Source organism: Mus caroli, chromosome 5 (genome assembly GCF_900094665.2).
Source record: "Mus caroli chromosome 5, CAROLI_EIJ_v1.1, whole genome shotgun sequence".
Classification (NCBI taxonomy): Eukaryota; Metazoa; Chordata; class Mammalia; order Rodentia; family Muridae; genus Mus; species Mus caroli.
Window position 1 is genome coordinate 27,215,360 of NC_034574.1, and position 12,253 is coordinate 27,227,612.

The following is a 12,253-nucleotide window of genomic DNA, read 5'->3' on the forward strand; positions in this document are numbered from 1 at the left end:
TATTAGCTGGCATATTTGCCAACGTATATTTTAAATGACCCACACTCATCTTTTACTTAATTATAATTGCCATTAAGTTTCAACTTGTAAACAATGTTGTATTCTTTTATCTCTTTCTTGCTAGTTTGATGTTAAATATAGTCACAGAATATAATACAATTTTAATATGGGTGCCTGGGTCGACTTTTGGATTTTTGATACAGGCTTTTTCTGTATACTTCTGAAGTTCATTCTGTAGACCAGGCTGGCCGAAAAATCATGGAATAGAGATCCAGCTGCCTCTGTCTCGAGTGGTGGGATTGAGAGTGTGTGCCACCACTGCCCAGCCTGACTGTTTAAGCCTGTTTCAATCTGACAAATCATAGCAGTTATTGGGGGGAGGGGAGGAAGGGATTGAGGTGGGTAAAGAAGGGGGGAATCATTTATAAGTGGCAAATAGCAGGGGTGGCATGTTGTGTTTCTTTTAATCAACAACTAGGAGTGTGGTCTGTAGGCTTAGGTGCTGCTGATTCTTGATGGAACTGTTTGAAGCTGGATCATCTCACTCTGTTCATGGCCACTGGCTCCCTAGTGATGCTGTTCTTCCTGCTTAGTGCAAGGCTTGATCTGATGGGAGTAAGCTAGGCTAGATGATAGCTTTGAAGTCTATTAAGTATCTTGGTCTATAGCTCATGCTGTGTCCTCGGAGACCAGCAACATTGGGAATTAAATCACAGTTCATAAAATAAACTCATTGTTAGCCATACAACACAGTCCATGTGTGATTTTTTTTTTCCTTTTTTTTTTTTTTTTGTCTTCAAAATATGGATGTAGCTACTATCTTTAAGCATCTTTATTTTATGGATAATTTTGCAAAGCTGATGAGCTTCCTCATTGTTTTTACCAGTGCGAGGATGTCGTCCAGGAAAGATTGTGCAAATGACTGAAGCAGAAGTCCGAGGATTGTGTATCAAGTCTCGTGAAATCTTTCTCAGCCAGCCTATTCTTTTGGAATTGGAAGCACCACTGAAGATTTGTGGTATGTAAATGGGGAAAGTTAAAGATGAGTTTTCCAAAGCACATTTTCTCCTGTATATATAGTGAGAATGACTTAGTGAAAACTTCTAAATTTGATAGGTTTATTAAATTGGAATCCATTGGAATTCATAATAATGATAGGTTAGAAGCAACAGACTTGCTATTTGTAGTATATAAAATGGCCCTGGAAATAAAAAGAATAGTGTTAAGAAAAATGGGCAGATCCTAGGAGATTGCTAAAATCAGTGGAATGCAGTTTAGAACACATCCCTAACTCATCAAATTACAAACAAAAAGTACCAGAGATTGTTATTTAGTGCTTTTAAGGATGTGATGAAATTGGCATTCTAGAATGCTGCTTAGAAACAGTTAATAGGGCCAGGCAGTGGTGGCGTACGCCTTTGATCCCAGTACTCCGGAGGTGGAGGCAGGCAGATCTCTGAGTTCAAGGCCAGCCTGGACTACAGATCTGAGTTCTAGGATAGCAAGGACTACACAGAAAAACCTGCCTGGAAAAACAAGAGGAAAGAAGAAACAGTTATGGAATCTTGAGTGTCAGCGTGGCAGTATCCATGGTCTTCTAGCTTGTAGTGTTTTTCTTTTCTTTTCTTTTCTTTTTTCTTTTCTTTTTTTTTTTTAAAGATTTATTTATTATATGTAAGTACACTGTAGCTGTCTTCAGACACACCAGAAGAGGGCACCAGATCTTGTTATGGATGGTTGTGAGCCACCATGTGGTTGCTGGGATTTGAACTCAGGACCTTCAGAAGAGCAGTCGGTGCTCTTACCTGCTGAGCCATCTCTCTAGCCCGAGTGATTTTCAAGATACTACTTAGACTTTCTATTTGTTCTTTTAAGTCTTATAGTTGTTTTAGCCCAAGACAAAAACTTAGAGAGAAATTATTACATTAAAAGTAGTATTTTTCTGTAGTTCACGTACAACAGGAAGTGGTATAAATACTACAGCATGCTGGCTTTTCCTTTGGTGATACAGGCAGTCTTTGTAATGGTTAAAGTGTTTCTGAAGAAACTTCTGTGCACTTAGAATAGCTTTTGCCATATGCAAAAATGTCCTTTTTGCTTGTTTCTTAGCTTGTTTCTACCTTGAATCCATATAAGATGTTTGGGGCATTTTCTTTTAACTGCTAGGAAATGTTTTTTTTGCTAATGGGGTACTACTTACTGTCCTTTCCCAGGCTGCTGCCCTTTCCATACCACTCAGGGTTCCACTGAGCTCAGTATCATAATGTCGGGGCAAAGGCACTGGGGCCCTGGCACCTGGTTTGGAGGAGAAATTTGTCCCTCTCTGGGGGTTTCTGGTCTGTTGTTAGGAACAAGGTGGGAAGGGACACATTCCATCAATATTCAAAGCTCCATAATGTCCCTCAGCTGGGGTTGCAGGGTAGTGGAGGCTAGGAGTATCTCCTGACCTCAGCACATCAGGCTTCTAGGATAGTGTCAGAAAAGCAGCTCTGGGCAAAGTGACAGGATTTGGGGAAAAGTCACAGGGGACTGCAGTAAGTTTGGTCAGTGTATAGGTCCAGTCAGGAGAAATAGGTGACCATGTTCTTCTTGGACAAGGAGGACTTGTGGAAGGGCTCCCTAGCGACCAGGCTGAGCGTTATCCCAGTGCTTGCCTACTTGTTCCAACTTGGAGGGCATCCTCATTCCAGGGGCTATTGTAGAATCATTGTGGTTAGATTGAGGGTACTGCAGATTTAACATACATCTATTGTTCTTTGTATTCTCTTTCTCTGTGGGGTTTATTAAGTCATGTGTGGTACCTTGTACAGTATCCATCAAATAAATAGGTGCAAAGTCAATGTTGATTAGTGTGCTTAGAATATCACCCTTAAAGCAAAAGCAGTAGTTTGAAACTTTGTAGAAATGTTCAGTATCTTATGATTATTTATAAATAAAATAATAACATTAAGTTGAAAATATAATAAGCCCCAAAATATATTTAGAACACTAATGCTGAATATTATCACTTGACACATCACATTGTAAACCATTGGTATTTTACATCTATGATCACATGACTGGTGGGAGTTACAGCTTGCTGCTGCCACTCAGCATCTCCCAAGTATTGTACTTTCACTAGCATGGGAAAGTCAGCAGAGCTACAGTGCTGATAAAGTGAGAAGCTTGTAAGTGAAACCATTTGTTTCCTTCAGTGTTACTTAATACAGCAATAATTTGAGGTAATAGAAGTATTTTAGCTCTAGATATTTGGTATAACAAGTATGACTTAAGTTTAACTATCAGCTAATAAGAGTAACTGTGCCAGTTGTCTATTATTTTATTAGAAATTGCCTGACATTTATTTTTGTGGGGTACAACAATGTTAGCTTATTATCCCAGTTTTTAGAGGGTAGGGATTCAGACACAGCTTTGCTAGATCTTCAGGTTCTAAGTCATAGAAGCATAAAATTGCAATCAGTTTTTCTAACCTGACTTCTTTTGATTTTAGGAGACATTCATGGACAATATACAGACTTACTAAGATTATTTGAATATGGAGGTTTTCCACCAGAAGCCAACTATCTTTTCTTAGGAGATTATGTGGACAGAGGAAAGCAGTCTTTGGAAACCATCTGTTTGCTATTGGCTTACAAAATCAAATACCCGGAAAACTTCTTTCTTCTAAGAGGAAACCATGAGTGTGCTAGCATCAATCGCATTTATGGATTCTACGATGAATGTAAGTGGGATTTCAAACATAGGAGAGGAGTTTCCATATGCTTGTACAGTTCAGATGAATTTCTTCAACTTAGAGAAACTAGGCTTTTTGTTTTTTAAAATAGGATCTCAGACAAAGACCCAGAAAGAAGAGCCTAAAGCTAGGAAACACATTAAATTGTTTTCTTGGGATCTCCGTGGTCATGTTTTCAGGCTGGCTACAGCTTAGTTGACTGAAGGAGGCCTCTTTTAATTAGTTTATCTGGTAAAATTCCAAGTGAAACACATACAGGTCAGTAGTCTCCATTTTTCTGCTGTTTGATAGGGTTCGCTTTTTACATTTATTCATTATTATTATGAATATACATACAATGCATACATGGTATCATGACACAGATTTGGAGGTCAGAGGACAGCTTATAGTTAGTCCTTTCCTTGTAACTAAAAGTTGGAAGTAGAGAAATGGCTCAGCAGTTAGGAGCCCTTGCTGGTCTTCCAGAGGCCTTCGGTTTGGTTCCCAGCACTCACATCAGGAGATTCACAACTGCTTTTAGCTCCCAAGTTCAGGGAATCCCATTCTCTTTATGGTCTGGGCAGTCACTTCATGCACATGGTTCATATACAGAGGCAAGTAGGTACACATGCATACACATAACTAGAATGCTAACTAAGTCAAATTTCATTATTAGGATTTGAATCTGTTTGTATAGCTAGAGTGGTTACTGAGTCCTTGGTTATATACAGTGCTCTTGTGTTTTAATCAGTCTGATTTGCTGCTGTGCAGCAGTCTTCCCAGTGTCATCACTCTGCATTTGGATTTGGGTTTTCCGTTTAATTCAACTCAATATGGGAATAGGTGTATTTGGTCACCTAGAGTTAAGTCATTTCTAGTAGTTTTCTGATCAGATTTATTTTTGGCTGCTAAATTATTTATTAGAATCTACTTGTTCTTTCTTAACTATGGTAGTCTTCAACAAACTCATACAGCTTAATTCCTGTGATGATATAACAAACGTTTGTAAATGTGTTGTATATGCTAATCACTTCTAACATTGGAATATGGGAAAATTCAAGGCAAGTTACTTAAAAAAAACAGAATTTATGTTATACTAGGAATCATTCTGTATTTGAGTTTTACATTACATTTTTGTGACTTTAAAGTCAGGCTTGTGCAGAGGAAGTAAGTTAAAGTACATCAGGTGATAGCCATCTTTCTATGAGGTATATTAGTATGTTCTTAGAAGATAACTTAAGGCGTGAATGTCCCTAAGTGTAGAAAGGACATCAAATGGAACGATGTGTGGGAAAACTGCTTGTAAACAGTCTATAAATTGTACTTAGTCATTAAAAGGTAGAATAGGACATAAAACATGAAATTAATAGTTGTGACTTTCATCCTTTCTCTGGCTTGGTAGTTGAACTTAATGCCAAATCAGGAAAATCAGGTAACTCTCAGTGGAAGCTGCCTTTGTTATAGCTGGGCTATGGGAAAATTATAGCCTTGTGTCTTTTCACTTGCTGTAGTGACAAGGTGTAATTTGTTCTAAAGTGAATACCACTTAGGCACTTGGAAGTGTTCCTTTGCTGGCAGTAGGTTTATACTTTATTACTCAGTGCATTAAGTTAACGTGGACTAGCTCCAGAGGTACCATTTTCACTTATGTCTACTTACTTAGCTAGGAAATGTACTGAATGGGAAGAAATTAGCTAATATTCTATTAGATGATTTCAGAAGTATTATACTATAGTGATTTTTATAAGATAAAGTTGTTTGATGAATGTGTTTCATAGAACAGTACAGTCTTTGAAGTTTCTGCAACTCTACAGATGGTATTGAATGTTTTATTCCCCTTTTAGAAATACCTAAGAAAAAAATTACATGTGGTGATAAACCTGAATGCTGGACAAGTACTCAGATATGAGCTACATCTCTAGTGCATGAAACTGAGCATAGCTTATTCACTTACAGAAAAGGGGGCTAAGTAATCAAGCACAGAGAAGAAGAAAACAGTTACTGATTCTTGAATTCTCTGTGTTTTCCCTTTTTATAGGTAAACGAAGATTTAATATTAAATTGTGGAAGACATTCACTGATTGTTTTAACTGTCTGCCTATAGCTGCTATTGTTGATGAGAAAATCTTCTGTTGTCATGGAGGTAGAGTAATACATTTGCTGTTTAGAAGAGAACTGTAATGATGACAGGACTGTGGGAAAGCTGAGTGTGGCAGGAGGTGTAGAGCAACTAGAAGCCAGCTTGATTCCAGGCCAGGCAGGCTTAGGAACGCCCCGTCTCAAAATAGGAAATTCTTCACTGGGCCTTACAGAGAATGCCTCCTATACAAGTGTTAATGGAAGAGTGGTCCACACACACTGGAATCTCAGGACTCAGAGGCTGAGGCAGAAGGATCTCAAGGCCATCCTGGGCCATAGATTCTACCTCAGAAAGAAAAGAGAAGGGAAAGAGAAAAGGTAATAACTAGATGTGTGTGGAGTATTTCTACTTTGCCTCAGTTTATGCTTGACCAGCTGGTCAGATGGTTTTCTGTGGTGCTGGGATCTAGCTCGTACCTCAGATGTTAATAAAAGGTACGTGGCCATCACTAGGAATGAGAGGCTAATTATCTTTCTGTCTGTATTAACTACCTTTTATCAAACTCTAAACATAACATAATTCATACAACTTCCCAAGTTTTGTGCACTACGCCAACATGTTAGGAAATGAGGACATTAGAATATAGAGATTAGAATTTAGATCAAAAACAGTTTTCAGCTCTCCAGCTTTAGCACCCAGCTTTACCTTGGTGTGTTTCTCATTTATGCTCTGAGGATCATAAATTGCCATGACTAATGACTTTCTAAAGAGCTTCAAATGTGTAGTAGTCATGAACAATTTAGTCTTTTTTTTTTTTTTTAAAGATTTATTTATTTATTTATTATATGTAAGTACACTGTAGCTGTCTTCAGATACTCCAGAAGAGGGCGCCAGATCTCGTTATGGATGGTTGTGAGCCACCATGTGGTTGCTGGGATTTGAACTCCGGACCTTGGGAAGAGCAGTTGTGTGCTCTTACCCACTGAGCCATCTCACCAGCCCCACAATTTAGTCTTCTAAAGATGAAAGTTTTGTAAGTTTACACACATGAGAACTCCCTGAAGAATATGCAGTAAACTTTTCTATGATAGTACACACACACACACACACACATGAAAAGTTTTTCAGAAGTTAGGGAAGATTATGGTAAGGGCTTTGAAAGTCCTGTGACCTAAATTCAATCCTTAATCAGGGATCTTGAGGCCAATGAGGTTTCTTCCTTAGAACAAGGTAGAAGCAAGTACACATTTACTCTCAGCACCCAGGAGACAGGTAGGTATAGTTCTGAGTTCAAGGCCATCCTGGCCTATGTACCAAGGATCATGCCAGCCAGGGCTTTATAGTGAGGATCAGTCTGACCACTCATACATACATGAACACACATTTATACACACTATAGAACAATTTAATGATATACAGGAAAAATGGTTTCTTGGTATCATACATGGTAGTGTCTTTTGAGAAGCATAGAGGTGGAAATGCAGACAAGATGGTGGTGAGGCCTGAGATGTGAGCGGTTTATTCTGACAGCACAGTTCACTCTATTAGTTGAAATGCTGTTTTCCATAGATACCATTGAAGGGTATTGGCAGAGTCGAAGTGGGAATATGTGTATTTTGCTTCATTTCTTGTGGTGGTGCTTGAATTACCTACTAGAGAAATAACACCTTATGTTCTACTTTACAGATATATTCTTGTGCTTTTTTTTATCCTTCTGACTATTAGTTTAATGCACATTTTTGCAGATAATGAGACTGTTGAGGTGGGATATGGGGAAAGGTTCCTGGGGGACCAAGAGAGGTGCTTTAACTCGCAAGTAAAAATGCTTTATGGGGACCTGGTGGTCATGAAGGTCGGAAGCAGTAGGAAGCTGGCAACTAAGCGTGTTCTCAGGAAGGGGAGGGCGGCTGCAAAAAGGGGTGGAGTTTCTCCTTGGAATCTCTCGAGGGATAATGATTTATTTCCTTGTCGAAAGATGGAAAAGATAGCATGAGTATAATTCTGCTAGATATCAAGTCTCTTTCTTTCTATGTATAGGACTGTCACCAGACCTACAATCTATGGAACAGATTCGGAGAATTATGAGACCCACTGACGTACCTGATACAGGTTAGTATATACAGAAGTTCAGTTAATTGCTTTACATAAAATGTTGACGTGCTTGGACCTAATTATATTTAGTGAAAGTCACTTAGAAACCTAGTTTCATTCCTGAAAACAGTTAACAAAGTGATCAGAGCAAGAAAAGGAACTGCCCTGCCAGTCTTACTTAAAATCTTTAATGTGTTCATGTCTTCATGATAAATCAGTAAAGTATTGCAATATAGGCTGGTGCTCAGTCGTAGTGTAATGCAAGTAACGGATAATCTGTATACAGGAAATGCTAACCAGAAAGGAGATAAAGGTCTCTGTGTATTAAATATACTTGAGTATGCCACACACATATTTCCTGTATGCAGAACTCATCAGAAAGTACTACCCTAGGAAGCTAGAGAAAGTTGGGAAGACTGGTTTAGACTGGAGTGCCTAGGGACAAGGGATGATCATTAAAGTGTAAGAAGGCAGGAAAGATGTGCTGTAAATGTGTGCTGTATTCTGTGCTTGCTTCTATTTCACTGTTTGTTTGTTTGTTTTTTTTTCTGTTTTCTAAAGGTTTGCTTTGTGACTTACTGTGGTCCGACCCAGATAAGGATGTGCAAGGCTGGGGAGAAAATGACCGTGGTGTTTCTTTTACTTTTGGAGCTGATGTAGTCAGTAAATTTCTGAATCGTCATGATTTAGACTTGATTTGTCGAGCTCATCAGGTATACAGTATACGATATTTTATTGTTAATTTCACACATTTTCATTTATTGGTAGGTAGGTAGATAATTTACCCTGATGTCTCTTAGTTTCTGTGACACTTGACCAAGGCAACTTATAAAAGAAAGAATTTAATTTTGAGCTCACAGATTCAGAGTCTGTGACCATTGTGGCATGGAAAGGGGTGGCAGGCAGGTAGGCATGGCTCTGGAGCAGTAGCTGACAATGGCCATCTTGAGGCAACTGCCATGGGGCAGAGAGAGAACTAAGAATGGCTTTGACTTTTGAAGCCTCAGAAATCCCACTCTTAATACTTCCTAACAGTTCCACCTTCTGAGGACCAAACATTCAAATATATGAACTGATAACCTAGGAAAGGTAGTGAGGGGAGAGGGTTAGAGAGTTGGCTCAGTGATTTAATAGCGCTGGCTTTTCTTCCAGAGGACCCAGGTTTGATTCTCAGCATATTATGTGTCAGCTCAAAACTGTCTGAAACTCCAGTCCCAGGAGACCAGACACCTCTAGCCTCCAGTAGCACCAGGCATGCAAGCCATGCAGACACACTTGTAGCAAAACACCCATACATATAAAATAATTAACTACAAACTTAAAAGGTAATATGACTTATATGTGAAGAACATAGATGAAGAGGCAAGACTCTAGATCTCACAAGTCAGTGACCCAGGCAGTGTTAGCTCAGGCATCTCACTCTGAGTGATTATGTTTCAAAAGAGAACATTCTGTAGTACAGTGAGCTAACTGCAGCCCCACAGTGCTTTGCTGGTTTCCAGGTGGTCTGTTCTCTCTGTGGCCTCTGTGTAATATGGTAATAATCTGATACTACCCAAATGTGTCAGTATCGCTTCTTACAAAACCAAACTGTGATATGAGAATTTTTCTGAGACAGTTGTGGAATGCAATTATAAACTGGTTAATAAATATTTTAGCTTAAAAAAAATCATTATTGATAGTGTAAAAGAGTGTCCACTGTTCTTAAGTGTTCATGATCCGTAAACCATAAATGGTTTATAATATATTGGCTGAAAATATTTTTTACCTCTTTTTTTTTTTAATTTTGTTTTATTTTCTTATTTTCTATGTGTAAATGCTTTGCTTTCATGTATGTGCAGGCACTATAGGCTTGCCTAGTGCCTACAGCTGTCAGGTGAACATGCCAGATCTCCTGGAACCTAGAGTTTCAGATGGTTGTAAGCTACCATGTGAGTGTTTGAGAACTGAATTCAAGTCCTTCTGAAAGAGCTACAGGTGGTCTTAACTGCTGAGCTGCGTCTTCAGCTCTGTTGGCCTCTTTTCTTTGTTGGTTTGGTTTTGTAGATTAAGAAAAGTTCCACGTGTGTATGTGGATTGTGTGCAAGTGGAAGATTCATTTTGTTTCATTTTCTACCATATTGGGAATAAGGTCCTGGTCTCGGCACCTGATACAGAGAGGCTTTGTTGTTGTCTGGCCTTCGCTTCATTAGCCTGCATTAGCAAATGTGGTTCAAATGACCCACTAATAAGTGTTTTTCTTATTTTCTTTGACAGGTGGTGGAAGACGGATATGAATTTTTTGCTAAACGACAGTTGGTAACTTTATTTTCTGCCCCAAATTACTGTGGCGAGTTTGACAATGCTGGTGGTATGATGAGTGTGGATGAAACTTTGATGTGTTCATTCCAGGTAAGACAGGAAATGCAGATGTCTGTCTGTCTTCCCTTCCCTTCTTTCCCCTCCCCTCTCTCTTTTCCTTTTCTTTGAGATAGGATGTCCCACTCTAGCCTGGGCTGACCTTGAATTTGTACTTGCAGCTTTCAGAAACTTTAGGTTGCACCATTCTTATTTCAAATGTTTAAACTATTAATCCTTCTGTTATATACTGGACAGTGAATAATTACTAAAGGAGTGAAAATGGCAAGCTGGGAAGGTGGCTCAGTGAGTAAAGTGCTTGCTGTGGAAGGATGCAGACGTGAGTCTGGATCTTCAGTACCCACGGAGCAGTGGCAAGTGCCTATAATGTCAGGCTAAGGAGGTAGAGACAGGAGGGTACCAGGGTGTTGCTGCCTAGCCACCTTAACCCGTTAGTGGACCTCAGGCTCATCAAAGCAGCTGAGGAAGACACCCAACATTGGCTGACCTTTCTGTCATACACAGGTATCCTCCTACACAGAAAAGAATGAATGCAGTGGATAAAATAGGTTTTTGTTTCCTTTTGCAAGATTAATATATGAGATAGGCATTGGGGAAGAAAGAGATGAAAATAAGATAGAGTGTTTACCTAAAGGGGGGAATTTCCAGTCATCTTAAGTACACTTACAGAAACATGCACATTTCAAAGGATTTGCTCTTGCTTTGTTGTGCTGCTTGTTCAAAACCATTCTTAATTGCTGGTTGATAAAGCTCACTGCTGCAACATGTACACATTGGGATTGCATTCAGAACTCTCATTACTGACATCTGAGGATTCATACATTCCTCATATAAAATGGCACAGTATTTACATATAACCCATACATAGCCTTCCTTTCCGTAAGATTTAAGTGATCTCTAAATTGTTTACAATGCCTGGCACAGTGTATATGCTGTTTAAATTAGAATCATGTTGTTGGCCTGGTGGTAGTAATGCATTTTAATCCCAGTACTTGGGAGGCAGAGGCAGGCAGATACGTATGAGCTCAAGGTCAGCTGGGTCTACAGAGTGGGTTCCAGGACAGCCATGGCTATATAGAGAACCCTGAGGGAAAAACAACAAAAAAACAAAACCAAAAAAATTCATGATGTTTAGAGAAGGCCAGAAATGACCATACACGTTCAATCCAGAAACTTCTTTTTCTGAATAATTTCACTGTAATATAGTTCAGTCCAACAGCTGAACTAAGAGGTTGCAGACCACTGGTGTGTACAACTGTCAGCAAGGTTTCCATACCTCTTTCCCCTTGTATTAAACTATATCCATCAACTACAGTTGAATGTCAAATTGTTGGTATCTTCATTATATATTAAGGGTTCTAACCAGGTCTTGTCCTTCAGCAGTTGTCATAGAGGAGTCAGAATAATGTATTTCTTTTACTGGGACACTCTAGTATGTAGAATAGTTTTAAGAAAAACCATACAGGAACTAGAGAGATAGCTTAGCAGCTAAAACCACTAGCTGCTCTTCATTCAGCTGACGGATGTTCAATTCCCAACACCCACATGGCTGCTAACAATTGTAACTCTAGTTCCTAGGAATCCAACACCCTCACACAGACAGAAATTTAGGCAAAACACCTGTGCACATAAAGTTACAAATAAATTATTTTTTTAAACTACATAATTTTTTCCATACTTTTTATTTTTAACAAGTAAAATTCTTATTTGTGCTCACTATAATTAGTGTAATAAAAGTGTCAACTGTTTATGCATGATATGGTTGTGTATGTCTTTAATCCCAGCAGTCAGGAAACAGACAGGCACTTATCTTTGAGTTCCAGGCTTACCTGGATTACATAGCAAGTTTGAAGTCAACAAGATGACATACTCAGACCCTGTCTTTAAGAAACAAAATGTAGCCAGGCAGAGGCAGGCGATTTCTGAGTTTGAGGCCAGCCTGGTCTACAAAGTGAGTTCCAGGACAGCCAGGGCTATACAGAGAAACCCTGTCTCGAAAAACCAAAAAAAAA

The 12,253-nt window shown here is 39.0% G+C and overlaps 1 protein-coding gene across 1 annotated transcript in view; it reads left to right on the plus strand.

Moving 5' to 3' along the window:
• Ppp1cb (protein phosphatase 1 catalytic subunit beta) overlaps nucleotides 1-12,253 on the plus strand; it is a 31,983-nt gene that overhangs the window by 16,573 nt on the left and 3,157 nt on the right. Inside the window, exons 2-7 of the mRNA XM_021161958.2 lie at nucleotides 887-1,018; nucleotides 3,491-3,721; nucleotides 5,751-5,855; nucleotides 7,830-7,901; nucleotides 8,445-8,596; nucleotides 10,140-10,274. Of these exons, the coding sequence (XP_021017617.1) occupies nucleotides 887-1,018; nucleotides 3,491-3,721; nucleotides 5,751-5,855; nucleotides 7,830-7,901; nucleotides 8,445-8,596; nucleotides 10,140-10,274 (827 nt within the window). The remainder of the gene's footprint in view (nucleotides 1-886; nucleotides 1,019-3,490; nucleotides 3,722-5,750; nucleotides 5,856-7,829; nucleotides 7,902-8,444; nucleotides 8,597-10,139; nucleotides 10,275-12,253) is intronic.